Source organism: Crotalus tigris, unplaced genomic scaffold (assembly GCF_016545835.1).
Source record: "Crotalus tigris isolate CLP2741 ecotype Arizona unplaced genomic scaffold, ASM1654583v1 scf7180000017666.379230911805:20528666, whole genome shotgun sequence".
Taxonomy (NCBI): domain Eukaryota; kingdom Metazoa; phylum Chordata; class Lepidosauria; order Squamata; family Viperidae; genus Crotalus; species Crotalus tigris.
The window spans coordinates 20074725-20094988 of record NW_024096552.1 but is presented as its reverse complement, the minus strand read 5'-3'; the positions used below and the strand labels follow the sequence as shown (position 1 = coordinate 20094988).

Genomic DNA, 20264 nt, shown 5'->3' with positions numbered 1-20264 from the left:
GAACTAGGGGTGGTACACTACGTCAGACAAACAAACAAACAAAACATTAATAATCACTATATCTTTCAGAATAAGATGAGCAAATTAGTTATGAAGAAAAAAGGGAAGAGAAGTAGGAAATCTTGCATATCTTGTCTAAAATAGACACACTGGAAATAGAATACAGGGATTGTTTTGCACATATCTCTAGTTCAGGATTAGGTCATATTTTGCTAAATATGATTTTGTTCAAACCCAGAAGAATTTTTTAAGCAATATATTCCAATAAGTCAAAATAGACTTTAAATGAGGACAATAGAACTTAGAAAACTGAATAAAGTTTTAAAAACGACATCATAATAAAATCTATAGCAGGGGCTTGGGTTTTATAGAAAGGCCTACTGTGTAGTTGAATATTGTAGACAATGTAGCAATTATGTTTAATTACAGAACATTATAAAATTCTCCACAATGCAATATTTTCCACAGCTTCTAACCCTTGTAGAAGGATCCTCTTTCTGATCCAAAATACTCCATGGTCGATGATATAAAATGCTGCTAAGATATCAAATAGGATCAAGACAGGCATATTTCACTATCAAGGCCCCATCAAAGGTCATTCATAATAGTAATCAATACTGTTTTCATCCCATGTCCAGCTCTGAATCCTGATCAAAATGATCAAGATAATTCTTTTCTTTTAGAATTCTCAGTAGCCAATTTTTCACCATTTCCTCAACAACTACAAAGTTAAGTTTCTTTGGAAACATTATCATCCTTGAGTATTTTCAGGGGAAAGTTCTAAGGAATCAAGATAATTTATTTCTTGATTTATTTCTTGAAACTAATTTATTAGTTTCCAGTAACAACTTTGCAGTGATTCATGATCTATGGTTTGTGCATCAGGAACAAGAACAATGTTATAAATCAAACAGCATCCTGCTTCAGATTAAAAAAAATGATTTTCTTATGTTTTTGATACCTTAATCTCCCTTCCCTTTGAAGTGTTTACAGAGTTCTTGGAAAAAGTCTAAAAGTTTAGGGAAGGAGAGAAGGCATTGAAACAGAAATAAAAAGCAATTCACAGTAAATATTTTTTTTAAAAGTAGATAAATAAAGTAAGCGGTTCTAAACTGCATTTACAACATCATATGTTTTGCACTGTCTCTTGATTTTAGCACCAAATGACGTAGTACTGTTCTACAGGCTTATAAGGCAGCATAGCAGCTTTCACTAATATAAGTACTAATCAATAAAAAAGGGAAAATTTCATCTGTTCAGGTATTTTCAATAAACCCTAAAACTGAAATACAGTATCCTGATTCATTGACTAGCCTTCTGTGAGACTGATCAGAGTAGAAACTAGGGTAGAGAAATCTGTAAACAATTAGAAAAGTTGGTTGCTAATCTCAACTTGGTTGTAAGTCTAAATCAAACCAAGGATTCAAATATCAACATTTTGCTTCAACCTCTCCCATGCTTTTTAAAACATAATGACACTGGGATTTCTTAACTTTGGAAATAAGTGGTGCAAAAAAGGGCAGAAGAATAATCCAATATCTGATCTGACCCATGCCTACCTGAGCATGAAAATAGCACATTTTATTGTTTCTGGGACAATATCTTAGGAGCTAGAATATAATTATTTAATCTAAGTCGTTTAACATAAACATTTTTAGAAATGTAAAATAAAATATGACTTAATGATAATAATGCATACAAAAATGGATTAAAATACATTCAGAAAAAAATTCTTACATTAAGAATGTAAATCAAAACCAGTCATGAAGAAAAAAATAAACTAGGCTACTGTAAGGATTCATTTCCCCAACTAAAATAAACAATGGGCTTCAGTCAAGTTTAAGTGGATATGTATTATACAAATAGTCCTCAACTTATGATCATAACTGAGCCCAACCTTTTTGTTGATCAAAAACTTTTCTCTTCAAGGGGCCGAATGTCTGCCAGCCATGTTTAACATGCCATTCATTTTCCTTTACTGTATCACCTTTCACTGTGATCCGTTGGCCAAGGTATATATAGTGGTCTACTGTGTCTCGTTCTTCTTCAGATATATATATATTTTCTTTCTTTGGTGAATTTATTAAACATGACTTGGCCAGGTCAAAGAGCCAGTGCAATATACTGATAACAATTTTAAGAACTGCATTTTTGTTATTTTAGCCAGCAGGAGCCATTAATTTGTACAATTCAGTCCTTTTCTTATGACACACTTTTTAACTGGCTTCTAACACATGTGATTTAATTTGAAAGAATGAGATGTAGTTACGGAACTAGAGTTAGATGTTCTGCAATGTGAAGTTTACCTATTTAAAAATGAAGCAGAAGTTATGGATAAGAAGCTGGAAGCTAGTGGGATTTATCATCTATAGCTCCAGATCTTAGTTAGAATTTGCAGGAATTTTCCAAGTAATTTAATACAATACATTTTCCAAAAAAATGTATTATATAAAAAAGCTCCTTGTCCATCCAGCAAATCACAAAAGGCATTCCTGCTTAAACACACTATTCTATGTTTTTTTTCTTTTCTATATCCTCATCCTTTCTATTTTTATCTGAGAAAAGCTAAGCCAGTTTCCATCACACCAAACTGCGGTAGATCTGCATAACTCTCTCAGGCAGTTAAAGCTCTACCTGTAGTTTGTAAACAGGAATATATACCATAACACAGCCTGAGAATGAAATGATCTATATGTATAGATTTGCATCCTAACGTCCATTCAGAAGTTCAAGATGGATAGTGATCTCTCCTTGAAACAACAATTCAGTGAAGTAGGTTGGGCTGAGAGTGTGACAATGGTCAAAGTACACGGAGAGTTTCTATGCTTTAGGGAAGACCTGAACCTGGTCAGTGCCATTCCAATTAATTGCTATAACATTGGATCTCTTCAAAAAAAAAATCAGTGTTAGGAAATGCTTAAAACACTAAAATAGATGGTAATTAGATAATACTCAATATTTTATAATTTAGATATCAATAATACACAAAACAAGAACTGACCGATGTGCAAATTGGATTCAGAAAAGGCAGACACCCAAGATAATATTGCTAACAACTGAGGGACAATGGAAAAAGTCAAGGAATTCCAAAAAGTGTTTAGCTTTACTGATGTGTTGACTATGTAGACCAGGGCTTTTCAACCTTTTCAGATTGTACCACTTTTAGGATATGACAATATTTCAATACCACCAGTGCTTAGCAAGGTATCAAAAACTTGATGATTAAAAAGAAAGGGGGAGATTTGGGGTTTTACTGATTAGATGCATTTGTTGTTATAGAAATGGTTAGTTTATAATATTATGGAAAAGTAAAAAGTTGAGGCTCAATGTTAATGCTTCCTTCTACTGCAACAGAGGAAGTCTGTTCTTTTTCCCTTCTCCCCCTCACTTTTTCCTCCTTTTTCCTCCACATTGTGTCCTACTATTTGTTTTTGTATTTTTGTATTTTATTCTATAATCTATTAAAATATTACAAACTGTAGAAAAAAAAAGAAAAAAGTACCAGTTTTAATTTCTTCAGTGGCAGTTCCTTTACTGAATCACTTTCCCTTTGCACTGACAAATGTATGATGAATTTATCCATATTTATTAATATAAACCACTATCAGCTGGCTGGCCGGCCTTCTTCCTCTCTCCCTCTCTTCTTCCTCCTTGCCTTCTGAGCTCTTCTTCCACAGTGTAGTAAGAATGCACCCTCCCCAGTCCCTTAACTGTACCCCTTAAAGACACAGAAATCAAGCACAAAGCAAGAAAGGCTCACAAAAGCCTTCCAGAATAAAGAAACACTGACTACGTTTTTTTTTTCTCCTTAAACTGCCTCAGACATGTTTCAGTTTAAACAATGTAGCAACCAGGCTCTGGCAATTGTGAAAAGTGATAACTTTAAATTAAGCCTGTTTACCTACACAGAAAACTTGCTAAAAGCCATAGACAGACTCAAGATAAGGGGGTAAAACTAATTACATTTGTTTAAAGGGATTAAACCTATGGAAGTCAACACTTTGGATTCACTGCTAGCCTTTGTGAAACAGACTAAAATATTCCAATAACCAAAGGACACAAACCGAGCTTCTGAATTACAAAAAGCTGTATAAAACTGTATAAAAATCCTTATGGTAACCCAATCAAGCTGCCAGTTGACCACTGACTTCCGAAATAAACCAACCTCCTTTCGGACATGCTCGTCTCCAAGCTTTTCATTTCATTAGCACTGATTGTATTCTCTTGGCTGGAGAAAACAAACTAGGGGACCTTTTCTTTCAGCAACAGCTTCTTCTTCTTCCCTGTCTCTTTTTCCTTCCTGCTTGCAGAGCTCTTTTTCCACAGCTTCTTCTTTGTCCCCTTCTCTTTCCGTTGTCTTTTTTTCTCCTTTCCCACCAAAACCATCTCCTTTTATATCTCTCCTCTCCTCCCCCCGTTTCTCCAGTTTAACTTCAGCTCTGCGCTGCTTCTGGAAGTGTCAATCAGCTGGAGCCCTGCCGGTGCTCCTGGGGCTTCTGCTGAGCCCCGACAGTCCTGCAGCTACAGTTGCCTCTCCCTAAGGCTTGGGTCGCTTCAGCTCATTGCCCTCCCCTGCTACACTTCTCTAGGATGGTCATGTACCACCTGGCATGTGCCAAAATACCACTGGTGGTATGTGTACCACCGGTTGAAAAGCCCTCATGTAGACAACAAATTAGTGGATACTCTTTAAACACGTGGGTAATATCAGGTTACCTCATCTGCCGGCCCATTAAAGTATTTGTCCAATGACCAGGAATGCACTAAAATATGGGGCAATTAAATGTTTCAAAATTGGGAAAGGAATGCAGTAATATTGCAAACTCTTATCTTATTTAATTTATTTGCTGAATATATGCAGAGAAATATTGGCTAGATGAAATAGATATTGGAATTAAAATTACTCTAAGAGACATTGACATCAACTGATTTTGCCACTCTAATACTTATAAGTGATCAAGTCTTCTGCTGAAGATAAAAGAAGCGGGTAAAAAAATATGGCCTGTTGTTTAGTATTAAAGCAAACGCTATTAATAGACAATGCCAGTTCAATATAAGGAGACAGAGGAGAAATTGATACAATGCCAGCTTTGTTTACATTCATAAGGATAATAATGATAGTCATGGAATAGATATATCTTCTACTTGGGATAAAAATTATAATAGATCTAGTCTAGACAACCCCTTTATGGATTACTGCCTTGTCGTGGCGAAGGGGCTTGCATAACTCCATGAAGCTATGAGCTATGCCGTGCAGGGCCACCCAAGACGGACAGGTCATAGCAGAGAGTTCTGACAAAATGTTATCCACTGGAGAAGAAAATGGCAAACCACTCCAGTATCTTTGCCATGAAAACCCCATGGACAACAAAAGGCAAAAAGATATGACACTGGAAGATGAGTCCCTCAGGTCGGAAGGTGTCCAATATGCTACTGGGGAAGAGCAGAGGGCTAGTACTAGTAGCGCCAGAAAGAATGAAGCAACTGGGCCAAAGCCTAAAGGATGCTCACCTGTGGATATATCTGATGGTGAAAGGAAAATCTGATGGTGTAAAGATCTTTTCTCCATAGGAACCTGGAATGTAAGATCCATGAATAAAGGCAAGCTAGATGTAGTCAAACAAGGGATGACAAGACTGAACATTGACATCTTAGGAAGCAGCGAACTAAAATGGAGAGGAATGGTTGAATTTAACTCAGATGACCATCAGGTATACTACTGCGGGCAAGAATCCCCTTCATAGTCAATAAAAGAATAGGAAAAGCAATACTGGGATACAATCCCCAAAATAACAGTTCGAATCCAAGGCAAACCATTCAATATCACAGTAGTCCAAATTTATGCCCCAACCACTGGTGCTGAAGAGGATGAAATTGACCAGTTCTATGAAATCCTACAACACCTTATAGAATTAACACCTAAAAATGATGTCCTTATCATCATGGGGGATTGGAATGCTCAAGTAGGAAGTCAAAAGATAACCGGAATAACAGGCAAGTTTGGCCTTGGGAGTACAAAATGAAGCAGGACACAGGCTGATAGAGTTTTGTCAAGAGAATACGATGTCATAACAAACACTCTTTTCCAACAACCCAGGAGACGGCTCTACACATGGACATCACCAGACAATCAACACAGAAATCAGATTGACTATGTGCTCTGCAGCCAAAGATGGAGAAGCTCTATACAGTCAGTAAAAACAAGACTAGGAGCTGACTGTGGCTCAGATCATGAGCTTCTCGTTGAAAAATTTAGGTTTAAATTGAAGAAAGTAGGGAAAAGCACTAGGCCACTCAGATATGAACTAAATCATATCCCTGATGTATATACAGTAGAGATGACAAATAGATTTAAGGAATTAGATCTGATAGACAGAGTGCCTGAAGAGTGCACAGAGGTTGGCAACATTGTACAAGAGGTAGCAGCTAAAACCATCCCAAAGAAAAAGAAATGCAAGAAAGCAAAGTGACTGTCTGAGGAAGCTTTGCAAATAGCTGAGGAAACAAGGGAAGCAAAAGGCAAGGGAGAAAGAGAAAGATACATTCAATTGAATGCAGAATTCCAGAGAATAGCTAGAAGAGATAAGAATACCTTTTTAAATGAACAGTGCAAAGAAATAGAAGAAAACAACAGAATAGGGAGGACCAGATATCTCTTCAAGAAAATTGGAGATATGAAGGGAATGTTTCATGCAAAGATGGGCATAATAAAGGACTATAATGGCAGGGACCTAACAGAGGCAGAAGAGATTAAGAAGAGATGGCAAAACTACACAAAAAAACTATACAAGAACGAGCTTAACATCCCAGATAACCACGATGGGGTGGTCACTGACCTCGAACCAGACATCCTAGAACTGTCCTATGGCATGCGTGCCACAAGCGGCACGCGGAGCCATCTCTGGTGGCACGCGACGCATTGCTGGGCCGAGCTGTTGCCTGCTCTTCGCGCATGCGCAGCTCTCCACACATGTGCAGTCTGGGAATAGGTGAGAGGTTACAGCACCGGCCATGCAGGAGAGGAGAAAGACAAGGGGCAGCGGGGGCAGTAATGGCGGTGGCAAAAGGCACGGGGGGCAGCCTGCTTGGTTAAGCTGCCTTGCCTCGGCCTCATGGAGCTACGGCGAGGATGGCTGTGTGGAGGTCGATCCGGACACCGCGCAGGGCAGAGGCGCTGCCCAGGGCCAGAGAGGAGGCCGGGCAGATTGCAGGCACCAGCAGGGGTGCTGGCACGAAGGCCTACTGCACGTGTGAGCAGGACAGCCGTGCAGGGCAGAGGTAAAGACAAGCCTGGCCGGCCGCATAGAAACAGGCGGGAAAGATGAGCGGCATGCCTAAAAAAAAAACAAAGAGAGAAAGAGCGGGAAAAGCGACGAGCCAAGTCGGGAAAGGAAAACCGGAATCTCTCCGACCAGCAGAGAGGGAGTGCCCAGCCCACCTGGCCTGCGTTTAGGAAGGGGGGAATAAAGAAGGAAAAAAGGGCAGAAATTACTTCACATGTCCAAAGATCGGGAGGATTTTCTCTGCAGGCAACCCACAAAGCCTGAGGCCAGGCTGGAGGAAGAGGTGGCGGTGGTGGCGCTTTCTCCCTTGGGATCACACAATTGCATCCGGAGGGAGCACAGGAGGATCTCCCAGAGCCCGACCAGGATCTCTCCAGCTACTGAGAAGGGAACCAGAGCCGAGCGGAGCCTCCGTCTGGCCGGCTGTGGCTCGGAGCCTTCTATGGGGCTGATTTCCATGCTCTACCCGTCAGCCGCCTCACTCTTCCCGCGCTGAGTGAATGCCATTTTCATTCCCTGGTATCCATTTGCTCCCCTCAACCAATAGCCAGCCAAGGAATGGGCTGGCCGAGCCACTCTTCACCTGGAAAGGAGCCAGAGTCAAGCTCGAGAGAAGGAAGCCACAGGACGGACTTCACTCTTCGCTCCATCTCTTAATCCTGCTGGCAGGTCCTTCCAGAAATGGCTGGAAGTTCCGATCCCTCCACGGAAGTTTCCTGTCCTTCCGCTGCCCACCTTCTATGAGGGCGCTGGTTAAAGTTTGGAGGAGTTCCCCCTCGCTTTATTATTTTTGGGGGGAGGGGATTTACCAGGAATGATGCCTCTCCCCGGGATGACCAGAAGGGATCCCCTTCTTCAAAGGGATCCCCTGAGCTCGGCTATCCGGACAGCTCCCTGTCCGATCCAAGTGAGCCCCTCTCAGCCCCAATCCTCACTTCTTCCGAATCAAGGGATGCTTTCAGGGCATCCCTGTGCCAGAAGAGGCCTCCCTCTTCTCTTGCCCTGCGCCTTCTCCTCTTCGTCTTCCACCTCAATGGCTGCCAGGCTCCTGGTGAGCCTGCCCCGCTTCAGCAGCCTCAGCCCACCCCCGCCATCCCAACCTCTACTTCAGCCCCAGCACTGTCGCTGATATGAGAAGGTACCCCAAGCCTTTTTGCCGAGCTGCCCGGTAGGATGCCCATTTTTTGGCTGAGGCCAGAGGGGAGGCTGCAGTGCCTTTGCACTTTGCAGAAGCTTGCTGTAGGCAGGGGGAGGAGGAGGCACACGTGTTTGCACTTGTGAGAAGGCAGGGGGAACGTAGCGCCCATTTGCACTTTGCAGAAGCTTACTGTAGGCAGGGGGGAGGAGGTGCGGGTGTTTGCACTTTGGAGGAGGCAGGGGGAACGTAGCACCCATTTGTGCTTTGCAGAAGCTCGCTGTAGGCAGGGGGAGGAGGAGCATGTTTGCATTTTGGGGAAAGGGAGAGAGAGGAAGGAAGGAGGGGAGGGAGGAGGAAGGAGATGGGAATAAGAAAGGGTGACAGGCAAGGAAGGAGGGGAGGGGGAAGGAAGGAAGGAAGGAAGGAAGGAAGGAAGGAAGGAAGGAAGGAAGGAAGGAAGGAAGGAAGGAAGGAAGGAGATGGGAATGAGAAGGAGGGAGGCACCTGACCCTGGGGATGCTGCAAAGGTCAAAAGTGAAAAATGGTCATAAGCCACTTTATTCAGTGCCTTTGTAACTTCAAGCAGTCATTGTTAACTGTTGTAAATTGAGGACTACTGTACTTTATCACTTTTTTCCTTTTGGGGGGGGGGTCATCAAGTTTTTGACACCTTGCTAGGGGACTGGAAAAGCCCTGAGTTAGAGTACTTGGAGTGCAGCTGCTTTCTTGTAGGTATGTGGAATGGCGTGTAACCCACAGGTTTTACACAGTTAAATGAGGAAGTTGGTTACAGCTTATTAGGAAAGATAAAATAGACAACCAAGAATGGTTTATTGACCATTCTTTGTCCAGATTTTGTATCAGTTGCACCTGCTAGTACAGGCATTCTGCTTCAGATTTCTGTTAATTTCAGCATCTGGCAAAATGAATGAGTACTTTTCCAACAACCTGTAAAATCCAACACACTGTGCTTTCATTGTTTAATTCTCCCCCTCATACAGTAGCGGCCAAAATTGTGGAAACCTTTTGGGAAAAGTGTACAGTAGAAATGCCACCTTTGGTTAAGTTTCCACCAATTTTTCTTCTAACTTCTTTATAACTGTAGCCTTGTTCACTTGATAATACTATTTTACATCGCTTTTTGGGCAACTAGTCAACTCTTTGCATCATTACTTTAATTTTATTACGTTTTACAAGCTCACTAAATGAGCTTGTAAAAAAACCCTACCAACTTGATAGCGATCACATAATACACTGACAAATGTCCTCCTCTCAACTTCAATACATGACATCAATAACTGACTCCTACTGTGATCTGATTGGCTCATTGCTAAAACAAGATGATGAGCCTCCTGCCCACTGCCCCACCCACAGAGACCCTCTGGATCTCCCCTAACCCTGCCTGTCCTCCACAGGCATCCCTCCTCAGGAGCAACATCGAGGTGGCCACGCCCACCCTGGCACGCCAACCCCACTGCCATGACTACCATATCCATGTCCACTTGGTGGCCACACCCACTCAGTGGCCACACCCGCCCAGTACTCGGCGATGCATAAGTGGGTTTCGGGTTGCAGTTTGGGCACTCGGTCTCTAAAAGGTTCACCACCACTGTCCTAGAATGTGAAGTGAAATGGGCCTTAGGAAATCTGAGCAACAACAAAGCTAGTGGAGGTGACAGTATTCCAGCTGAGCTATTCAAAACCTTAAAAGACGATGCAGTAAAAGTGCTACACTCAATTTGCCAGCAAATTTGGAAAACTCAACAGTGGCCACAGGATTGGAAAAGGTCAGTTTACATTCCAATTCCAAAGAAAGGCAATGCCAAAGAATGTTCAAACTATCGCACCATTGCACTCATTTCACATGCTAGTAAAGTTATGCTTAAAATCATACAAGCTAGACTCCAGCAGTATGTGGATCGAGAACTACCAGAAGTACAGGCAGGATTTCGAAGAGGCAGAGGAACTAGAGATCAAATTGCCAACATACGCTGGATCATGGAGAAAGCTAGGGAGTTCCAGAAAAACATCTACTTCTGCTTCATTGACTATGCTAAAAGCCTTTGATTGTGTGGATCACAACAAATTGTGGCAAGTTCTTAAAGAGATGGGAATACCAGACCATCTTCATTTGTCTCTTGAGAAACCTATATGCGGGTCAAGAAGCAACAGTGAGAACTGGACACGGAACCACTGATTGGTTCAAAATTGGAAAAGGAGTCCGGCAAGGCTGTATACTGTCGCCCTGCCTATTTAACTTATATGCAGAGCACATCATGAGAAAGGCAGGGCTAGATGAATCAAAAGTTGGAATTAAGATTGCCGGGAGAAATATCAACAACCTAAGATATGCAGATGATACCACTCTAATGGCAGAAAGTGAAGAGGAACTAAAGAGCCTCTTGATGCGGGTGAAGAAGGAGAGTGCAAAAGTTGGTTTGAAACTCAACATTAAGAAAACCAAAATCATGGCATCCGGCCCTCTCAATTCCTGGCAAATAGATGGGGAAGAAATGAAGGTAGTGACAGATTTTATTTTTCTGGTCTTCAAAATCACCTCAGATGGGGACTGCACTCAAGAAATTAAAAGACCCTTGCTCCTGGGGAGGAAAGCTATGGCAAATCTAGACAGCATATTAAAAAGCAGAGAGATCACCCTGCCAACAAAAGTGCGGATTGTCAAGGCCATGGTTTTCCCAGTTGCAATGTATAGATGTGAAAGTTGGTCCATAAGAAAGGCTGAGCGACAAAGAATTGAGGCCTTTGAACTATGGTGCTGGAGAAGACTCCTGCGAGTCCCCTGGACTGCAAGGCGTTCAAACCGGTCAGTCCTAGAAGAGATTAACTCCGACTGCTCTTTAGAAGGCCAGATCCTGAAGCTGAAACTCAAATACTTTGGTCACCTAATGAGAAGGAAGGACTCACTGGAGAATGCTGGCTAATGCTGGGAAAGATTGAAGGCAATAGAAGAAGGAGACAAGAGAGAGGTGGCTGGATGGCGTCACTGAAGCAATAGGTGTGAACTTAAATGGACTCCAGAAGATAAGGACAGGGAGACCTGGAGGAACGTTGTCCATGGGGTCACGATGGGTTGGACACGACTTTGCAATTAACAACAAGTCTAGACAAAATGTTAAAATGCAAAGTCACTGCTTTTATAATAAAGGTACATTATTGAGGTCAAGATTTCCCTAACTGTGAAAACTGGATCATCAGAAAGAATCAACAAAGAAAAATGGATGATTCAAACAAGAATACTTTGAAGTTCAAGAAGTATAAATCATTCAATACTATATGAAGTACCTGGATAGAGATATGCAGTGAGGAATCTTAGGATTCTGTCCTGGGCCCAGGTGCTTCAACGCCTTTCAAATGACTTAAGGATACTCAGCAAAATTGCAGAAAACACAAAGATGGGGTGAATTGTTAACCAACCCCTCAGAAGGCAGCCTCAAGTTTCAAAAGGATCCTGAAATTTGAATATTGGTCTCTATCCAACAAAATGCTATTCTACGGAAAGAAATGCAAAGTTCAACCCTTAAATAAAACCCTCCTCCCAATATAAGATAGGTGGTACCTAGCTTGGCAGTAATATTTTTGAGAAGGCAATAGTATTTTGTATTTCCCAGTAAACCACAAATAAAGCATGACCCAGTATATAGAAGCCAAAACAACAAATGTAATCAGCAGAGTATAATTAAAACCATTAAACATAGTACTAGTCAGAATGCACCTAAATACTGTGACTAGTCTGGTCACAATAAAAGAAGGATGCTAAGGAACTAAACAGAATGCAGAGACCAGCAGCAGAGATGGTGAGGAGCTTGAAAGTCGGAAACTAAATGCTGACCCTATGAAATAGTTTAGACTAAAAAACAAAAGGGGAGAGTGTGCATTTATTTTTGCTACTGTTTGAGGGTAGAACAGGATGGAAGCTTTGCAAACAGTTCCAAACCTGAAATAAGGAGAAGAGTCTAAACCCAGAGCTACTAAATAGTGGAATGCATCCTGGAATTTCAGATGCTTCACTGGAAGTTTTCAAACAAATATTTAACATCAATTTGTCTGGGATGATCTGAAAATTCCTGCAGTGGGCAGGACGTTAGGCTAGAAGGCCTCCAAAGTCCCCACCAGGATTCTATTTCTCTAAGTTAAACTAGATTGCTTACCAAGAGCACTAATAATGAAATCAAAGCTTAAATATTTTGTACATATTAATGCAAATGCAATAGTCTTGAAGTTTGGAAAATTTGAAGAGAACTGAAAAACATACCATCAGAAGACAAGATAGCTAGATATTTTCACTAAAACCAAACCCACTAACTGAGAGTTTACAAGAACTGAAAGCAGCAAGTACTGAAGGCAAACGTTGCAAAATAATGTCTTATCAGGTCAAAAAAAGAACATACTGCTTAATCAAACAATAATCATGAATTTTTATTTCCTAAAAAATAAGTCTTTTAAATATGATGAGAATTTTTCACAGGTTAAGTGTGTAATGAGGAATAATATTATTAAGCTACTTGAATTAAAAAAATACTACTGTTTTAAAATGCTTCAGACTGAATACTGTATAATCAAAGTGTTTTTCATACAATATTTTGATTTTTAGAAAAACCTTTTAGGGGATATAGAATTCTCAGGATATCCTCTACTAGAGGAAGGGTATGGCAAATAAAAGGAATGAGAGATTTCTAAGGTCTTTTTTTAATTAATAATGAAAAACTTGGAAAAGGTGGTTACAACTATCATACTAATCTCCCTTAGAAGTTAGCATTATTTTCTTTGCAATATAGCACATTAATTTTTTATAATTCAATGGGTAAACTAAATATATTTTCTCCTTAAAACAAAATGCTATTCCTGCCAAAAATAATAGTATTTTGAAATTGCTTCAATCCAGAAATATATTGAAGTATTAATGCCACTTTTTAATGCCTTGGTAAGGCCACACTTGGAATACTGCACCTAGTTTTGGTCACTGTGATGTAAAAAAGATGTTGAGACTCTAGAAAGAGTACAGAGAAGAGCAACAAAGATGATTAGGGGACTGGAGGCTAAAACATATAAGGAACGGTTGCTGGAATTGGGTATGTCTAGTTTAATGAAGGATGAGGGGTGACATGATAGAGCAGTATTCCAATATCTCTGGGGTTGCCACAAAGAAGAGGGAGTGAAGCTATTCTCCAAAGCATCTGAAAGCAAGACAAGAAGCAATGGATAGAAACTAATCAAAGAGAGAAGCAACCTAGAACTAAGGAGAAACTTTCTGACAGTTATAACAATTAATCAGTGGAACAACCTGCCTCAGAAGTTGTAAATGCTCCAACATTGGAAGTTTTTAAGAAGAGACTGGAAAATCATTTGTCTGAAATGGTATAGGGTTTCCTGCTTGAGCAGGGGGTTGGACTAGAAGACCACAAGGGTCTCTTCCAATTCTATTATTGTTATTATTGTTAAATGTGGATTGATTACAAACAGGAAAAATTAAAGATACTTACGACCTTAAAAAATGAGATCAAGGACAAAGTATGAACATCCCCTTGCATATGTCATCATTAAATAGAAGTATGTAATAATGTCAATCTATTTGAAATATAATTCTGTTTATCAACCGTTAAAGTACAAGGAAGTTTCTGCTAAATGTACTTTAATTTGATATTAAATATAGCATGCTATAGAACAATCTATTTTAATAATAATTTTAAATGGTTTTGACAGAGAATTAATCCATGTATGCCTTCTCAACAAATCTAAACCTTCCAACTATTTACAATAAAAAAACAGTATAGTATTATACTATTGGACTAACAAGGGTTAGATTACAATATTTATTTAATTATGAAGTCTATAAGAATACTCTAGTCATTAACTTTTATCTGATAAAACTGAAATGAGAACAAATCGAGGTGAAGGCCTTGCACACGTTGTTACTACCAAAAAAATAAAGGCAAAGTATCAATTTATATACATTCAGAGTTTGAATTCACTAAGAAAGAAAATGATTTAAGTGCCAACAAATTTACATTCAACGAAACGGTAACTTGTTGATGGGATCTTAAATTGTATAAATTGATCTTGGGCCCCTCGCTGCAACAATGCATAACAAATATGTTGGATACAATCTGAAAACCTCAATTTGATTAACAAGAATACAAATACTGGTCTTAAGTGTATTTGTTTTCTTACACACACACACACACACACACAGAGAGAGAGAGAGAGGGAGGGAGGGAGGGAGGGAGGGAGGGGGAGAGTGAGAGTGAGAGGGAGAGAGAGAGAATGAATCTCTATCAGTTTTTCAGTAGTATTAAAATTAAAGTTACCCAGAGTAAACTTTCAATAATTGAGGCTGGATTTGCATTTGGGTCAATTCAACACATTACCAGAATATCATACATGACCATAATTTATCTGGATGTCTGGATAATTCCTTAACTTCTTCACAATTCAACTTATAATATGCTTACAGAATCTTTCAGAGGACTGAAATTGTCTCTGACATTTACTTAAGGCTTTTTCATGTCAATGTTACCTGAAATCATACTGCATTATTTCATTCAGAAACCCAATACTTGGCATAACAATTACATTCTTACCCATGATAGTTATTCAAGCATACTGTGCTACTGTGTTTAAAGTAAACAATATCCTGATTAAAAATGAGTCCATAAATGATTGCAAGTAAGCAAATCTACAAAAAGGTGCTCTTTACAATAAGATGTTTAGAATCTTGCTGTATAGCAAAAAGCTTTAAGATGTTACAGAAGAAATAAAATCCTACTTTACCGAAACGTATAAAACATAAAAATAACCTTTTCCACATGCAAACCTAGCACAAAAGATTATTAATCTAAATACAAACATTATAATTTATAAATTTATCATAATCCGTCTATGCAATGTTACATACATAAAAGTTTTCAGATTGTCCAGTACAGGAAGATTAAATAAAGGATGGTTTCTTAAACATATACTGAAAAAGCTCATAATTAAACAGTTTTAATTACATAAGCGGAGATGAACTTCAACAGAAATATATTTATAAACTGTCAGTGAACTGACTGTATATAATAATATCAACATTCAAAGTTCTTCTTAATTTCTAATTGCTGGAATTTAAATATTTCCTACTGTGTGGAAATGTATGGGAATTTACCTTCAAACATATTATTTATTCCTACTGGCAGACTAAACTATGAACAGATTATCTTGAGCACTAAATATAAGCTGCAGAATAAACTTAAAGCTGACATATTTATAAGACATAGAAATAGCATATCAAGTTCCATAAAAGGAAACAATACACTGTCCAATAACATCATAAAATGTCTAAAGAATAGTGTATTTGAACAACATATTTAAAATAAATATGCATTTTAATTTTTATTGGGCCAAGATGCTCAAAGTAGATTGTGTAAGATGATGGCCATGACAACCTGCTCTAAAGGATCCAAATTATACAGCAGCCTTAGGTCAGGACTTTCACATATCTTTGTCCTTTAAAGATTATTCTCCTTTTTATTTGAAAAAAAGTATAATAAAGGATAGTTTTACATTAATTTGTAGCCAGGTAAGATGACATATTCAGCTTCTCAAAATATAAAACTAGGTGCACAACTGAAAGCAGAGCTATTCTAGATGCATACTTGTGCGTCTGCTTAAGCCTAATTTAAAACCATTAAAAATATTAAATAAATTATGTTTGATATGCTTAGCAAGGTTTTTCAACATGCAAGTGCACCAAATTCAAATCTTTATATTAATTATATCAACTGTAGGATTATTTTTAATTTTTGATCATTAAATGATCAATTATGTTTAAATAATAAAAAACCCATTTAAACTGAGTGGTACTCACCATCTCCAACTGCCATTGTTCAGTTAAAGTATTACCAAATGATTTTTCACGGAAGCTAAATACAGTACAAGACTGTATGTTCCTGCGCCACTCTCAATCCAGTGCAGCATGAAAACAGACACAGCACTGTGTGACCCAGTCAGATCTGCAGCTTTATACTGCAACAAGCAACAGCTGCTATGCCACTTCAAAATAAAAGTCCTGCTTGTTTTAGGAAACTCCTTCCATCTATTACAATAAACCTCATTACTGCTTATATCAATGAGGCATTTCAGTATTATAGTAAGATTCCCCTCCTCCTTTATTTCTATCCTTGTTCTTGCCTTTTTTCTTTGAAGAATCTGCTTACAACCAATGAAATTCATTCCACAAGGGCTTTTAATGCAATAATCAAAACACAAGGCATGTGTTTGTGAAACATATCTTGCTTACAATCCCTAAGGATTCATGTATAATCAGGATTAGTCACATGACCAAAGTGATTATCTGATTTACATTGGTGTAATAGAATCTAATGAAATCGTACTATAGCCAAAAAAGATCAGCAAAACAAATTTTCCAACAGTCACATAAGGCAGAAATAGAACATGTATGGTATTTTTGTTTGGCTTTCCCCTCCCTTGTCTTTCTGTCGCTTTTCTTCTGTGTTCCCAGTCTCCAATTGTACATAACTATCTCGGGCTGCTGTAAACAATCACGTCAAAGGCACATTGTAAAAGGCTTTTCTGTTCAAAGAAAGCTGTACCACTGTTTCAGATAAAGTCAGTGACATAAATCTGAATCAAACACATAGTAAGAGCAAGCATGCAGTGCTCTGCTTGACAACAAGACTCCCATTTCATAGCTATTCATAAAAGTAGAATACATTTCCCACCAAAGTTTTACAAATATAAAATAAAAGCACAATTCAAAACCCATGTATGTTAACAAATTACACATTTAATTCAGCAAGCCATTTAAATTAGGACCTACAGTAAAATGTATTTTTATACTAAGGTAGACCCACAAATTTAACTGCAGACATTTTTCAAATTTTGAGTCTATATACTTTCACCCACCTATGTACTGAGACTGTTTTCCTTAAGAAAAAAAGGTCTAGGAATGCACAAAGGATATAGAAACAAATTGAATAAGAGGATGTTTCTTATAGTTGCAGTTGAAATACATATTTAAAGTAAGAACCAAGGAGATCTAAGATCCCTCCTCAATCATATAATTCACAGGAAAATGGGCAGTGAGTTACTATCTCTCAATCTAATAAATTCCTGAACTTTTGGAATAAGATGTAACAAAATTGGTTCAATCACTATCAGTAGATTGCACTGGAAATAAAAAGGTAAACAACCTTTTTGTTCTTCAGGCTACAACTCATTAAAAATACAAATCATTTCTTCTCCGTACATTCCCCCCAGATGGAGTGCTGGTTGGTGAATGACTGTTTTGAACATCAGATTTTACCATCAAAGCTGGTTATTTTGTGGTTGAGCTCCCTGTTTTTTGAAGGGGAGACAATCTTCGCACACCCACACACTTATGGAGTTGAGACAATTTTGAAGATTGCAATTCTCAGTCAAGAGCGATTGGAAAGTCAGGTCTTACCATCACCCATACCCTTGGTAACCTTTCACTTAGATTACTGGGACATACTCTACATGTAGCCATTCAGAAACTTCAACTGGTGCAGAATGGGGCTGCACAGGTAGTAAATGGTGTTGGATACACTGCACAATGTAACACCACTATTACATGAGCTCCACTGGCACCAGTGTATTTCCGGGTGTCATTCAAGGTGTTGGTTACCTTAAACCTACATTGCTTGGGACTGGACTACTGTGGAATCGTCTTTTTTTCAAAAGTCTCTATTTGTCCAACTTGATCCAGCAGATTGGGCATGATGCAGATTCCATTGCTTGTGGAATGGTGGTAGGGAGCATTGGAAACTCTTTTCCCTTTCCCCATCTCCATACCCCTTCCCTCTCCTTTCTCTTTTCTCCTTTCCATTCTTTTCCTTCAGGTATGGTTGTTGCCAGATGGGAAAGACAGCAAGAGATTGCTTGAGCATAGCATGAGCATAGAGGAATTAACGAGACTAGTAGAGAACATGCAGAAGGAATAGGAGACTTACCAAGTAACTTAACACATTCCCTGTCAGGTTCTCCACTTAATTTCCCCTTGCAAAAACTTTGCTAGTAGGAAGATGGTAACCAGCACTGGCAATCGTATTAATTCCTTCTGGCTTCCCCATCAATTTGTGGGAAGCTGTCAAGGAATGAGGATCACATGACTGCAGCTGACTGCAGCAGCAATGAACAGCAGCAACACATTGGTACTGAAGTGGCAACAACTTCCCCAAATTTAATTTGCACTGGAGTTCTAGCATTCTGTAAGCTAGGCTATTTGAGTTACTTTGACTCAATAACTCAGTACTTCTCAACCTGTGGGTCGGGACCCCATTTAGGGTCGAACGACCATTTCACGGGGATCGCCAAACGACGCAGTCCGCCATTTTTCCCCCTTTTCCTTAGCTGTGCTACTCCCTTTTATTCTATTGGCTTTTGAAAGCCAATAGAATAGACTCTCTTGAATAGAGTCTAATTCTATTGGCTTTCAAAAGCCAATAGGAATTGTCCAGGCTGTCTCTGCCCCGCTGAGCCCGCCAAAAGTCCCTTCTGCAAACGGTGCTGCAAGTTGTCTGCAGCGAAGGCGAGCTGTCTGGGAGCTTCTACCCCTCCCTGCTGAGCAACTACTAAAAATGTAAGTAAAAGAGGGCCAGGGGTGGGAGGTGGGAGGCCAGCGGGCGCAGGGAGGGTTGCTGGCGCATGTGGGACTCGGTGGGTGCCTTACCTCCCTTGGGCTGGGCCAGCTGGTGGCCCAGCCGGTGGTCGGCCTGGCCATCTCTGCCGCTTGCCAGCTATGCCTCGGCCGGGCAGGGGGCGGCACCACGCATGTGCGGCGCTCCCGGGCAGAGAAAGTCCTCGACTTACGACCGGTTGGGTAGTCCTCAACTTACGACCGGTTGGGTAGTCCTCGACTTATGACTGGTTGGGGTCGCAGCATTAAAAAGGTTGAGAACCACTGCAATAACTGTTGCCATATACTTCCAATTTAGTCCAATTGAAGGTTATAAACTATCAAACATAGAATTTTAGTAATGTATAGATGCATACTTTCTTTGATATAAATAAGCTGTTAGAGGCAAGATTTTTTATCTACTGCATAAAGTGATCAAAGTGCAAAAAAAGTTTCTGAAACAGTGAGAAAATAGTGTTATCCTATTTTTATATACTTGTTATATTTACATCCTGAGGAAGGGGATGCTCTGGAAAATTGTAACTGCATCCTTGTGAATCGCCTGTTTCATCCCATAATATTTTTTTTAGATAGACTATATTGAAGTGACTGAAGACATTGAATAAAGACCATCCATGAACTCTGTCACTGACTGAGGATTTGAACTTGAGCCTCCTTAGGTCTAAATCCAAACCATTAAACGCTACGCTACATAAAACAAAACAAAACAAAAACTTTTACCTTTAATGCTTCAGAAATTACAAGCAAAATAGAAATATCAAGGAGTTCAAATGATCATAAAATTAAATAATGAAATTTCAAAATATTCATAAATCTTTAAAATCAGAAAAGTATTATCTTAAATTGATCAGTGTGGGCAAAAACTGACCATAATCTCAAAAGATATTGTAAAGCCTGTAAGCATTTAATGATGCTAACTTACTAATTGCTATCATGGATCTTTTACTTCTATCAATAAGTGAGAAAGAAATTTTGATGTGAATCTTATAAAGATTTTCTTATTATAGATGCAGAAATACTAGTAATAAAGTTTGTGATGCATTCAGAGCACACACTTTCTTCAATTATATTACCTTAATTAATATATAATGTTTGTGATTAAACAAAGATTAGTTAAGATTATAAGACTCTAACCTCCTTTCATTTTACATATTCATTTAAAATTGATTAC

The 20264-nt window shown here is 39.2% G+C and overlaps 1 protein-coding gene across 32 annotated transcripts in view; it reads right to left on the bottom strand.

Moving 5' to 3' along the window:
* CLASP2 (cytoplasmic linker associated protein 2) overlaps positions 1 to 20264 on the bottom strand; it is a 194387-nt gene that overhangs the window by 120879 nt on the left and 53244 nt on the right. The window contains exon 1 of one of the 32 annotated variants that reach the window (XM_039336945.1): positions 16283 to 18673. The exons of the other annotated variants lie outside the window; for them this stretch is intronic. Coding sequence (XP_039192879.1) covers positions 16283 to 16298 — 16 coding nt within the window. The 5' untranslated portion in view covers positions 16299 to 18673. Of the gene's footprint in view, positions 1 to 16282; positions 18674 to 20264 lie in introns of those variants that run through there. 32 annotated transcript variants of the gene reach the window in all.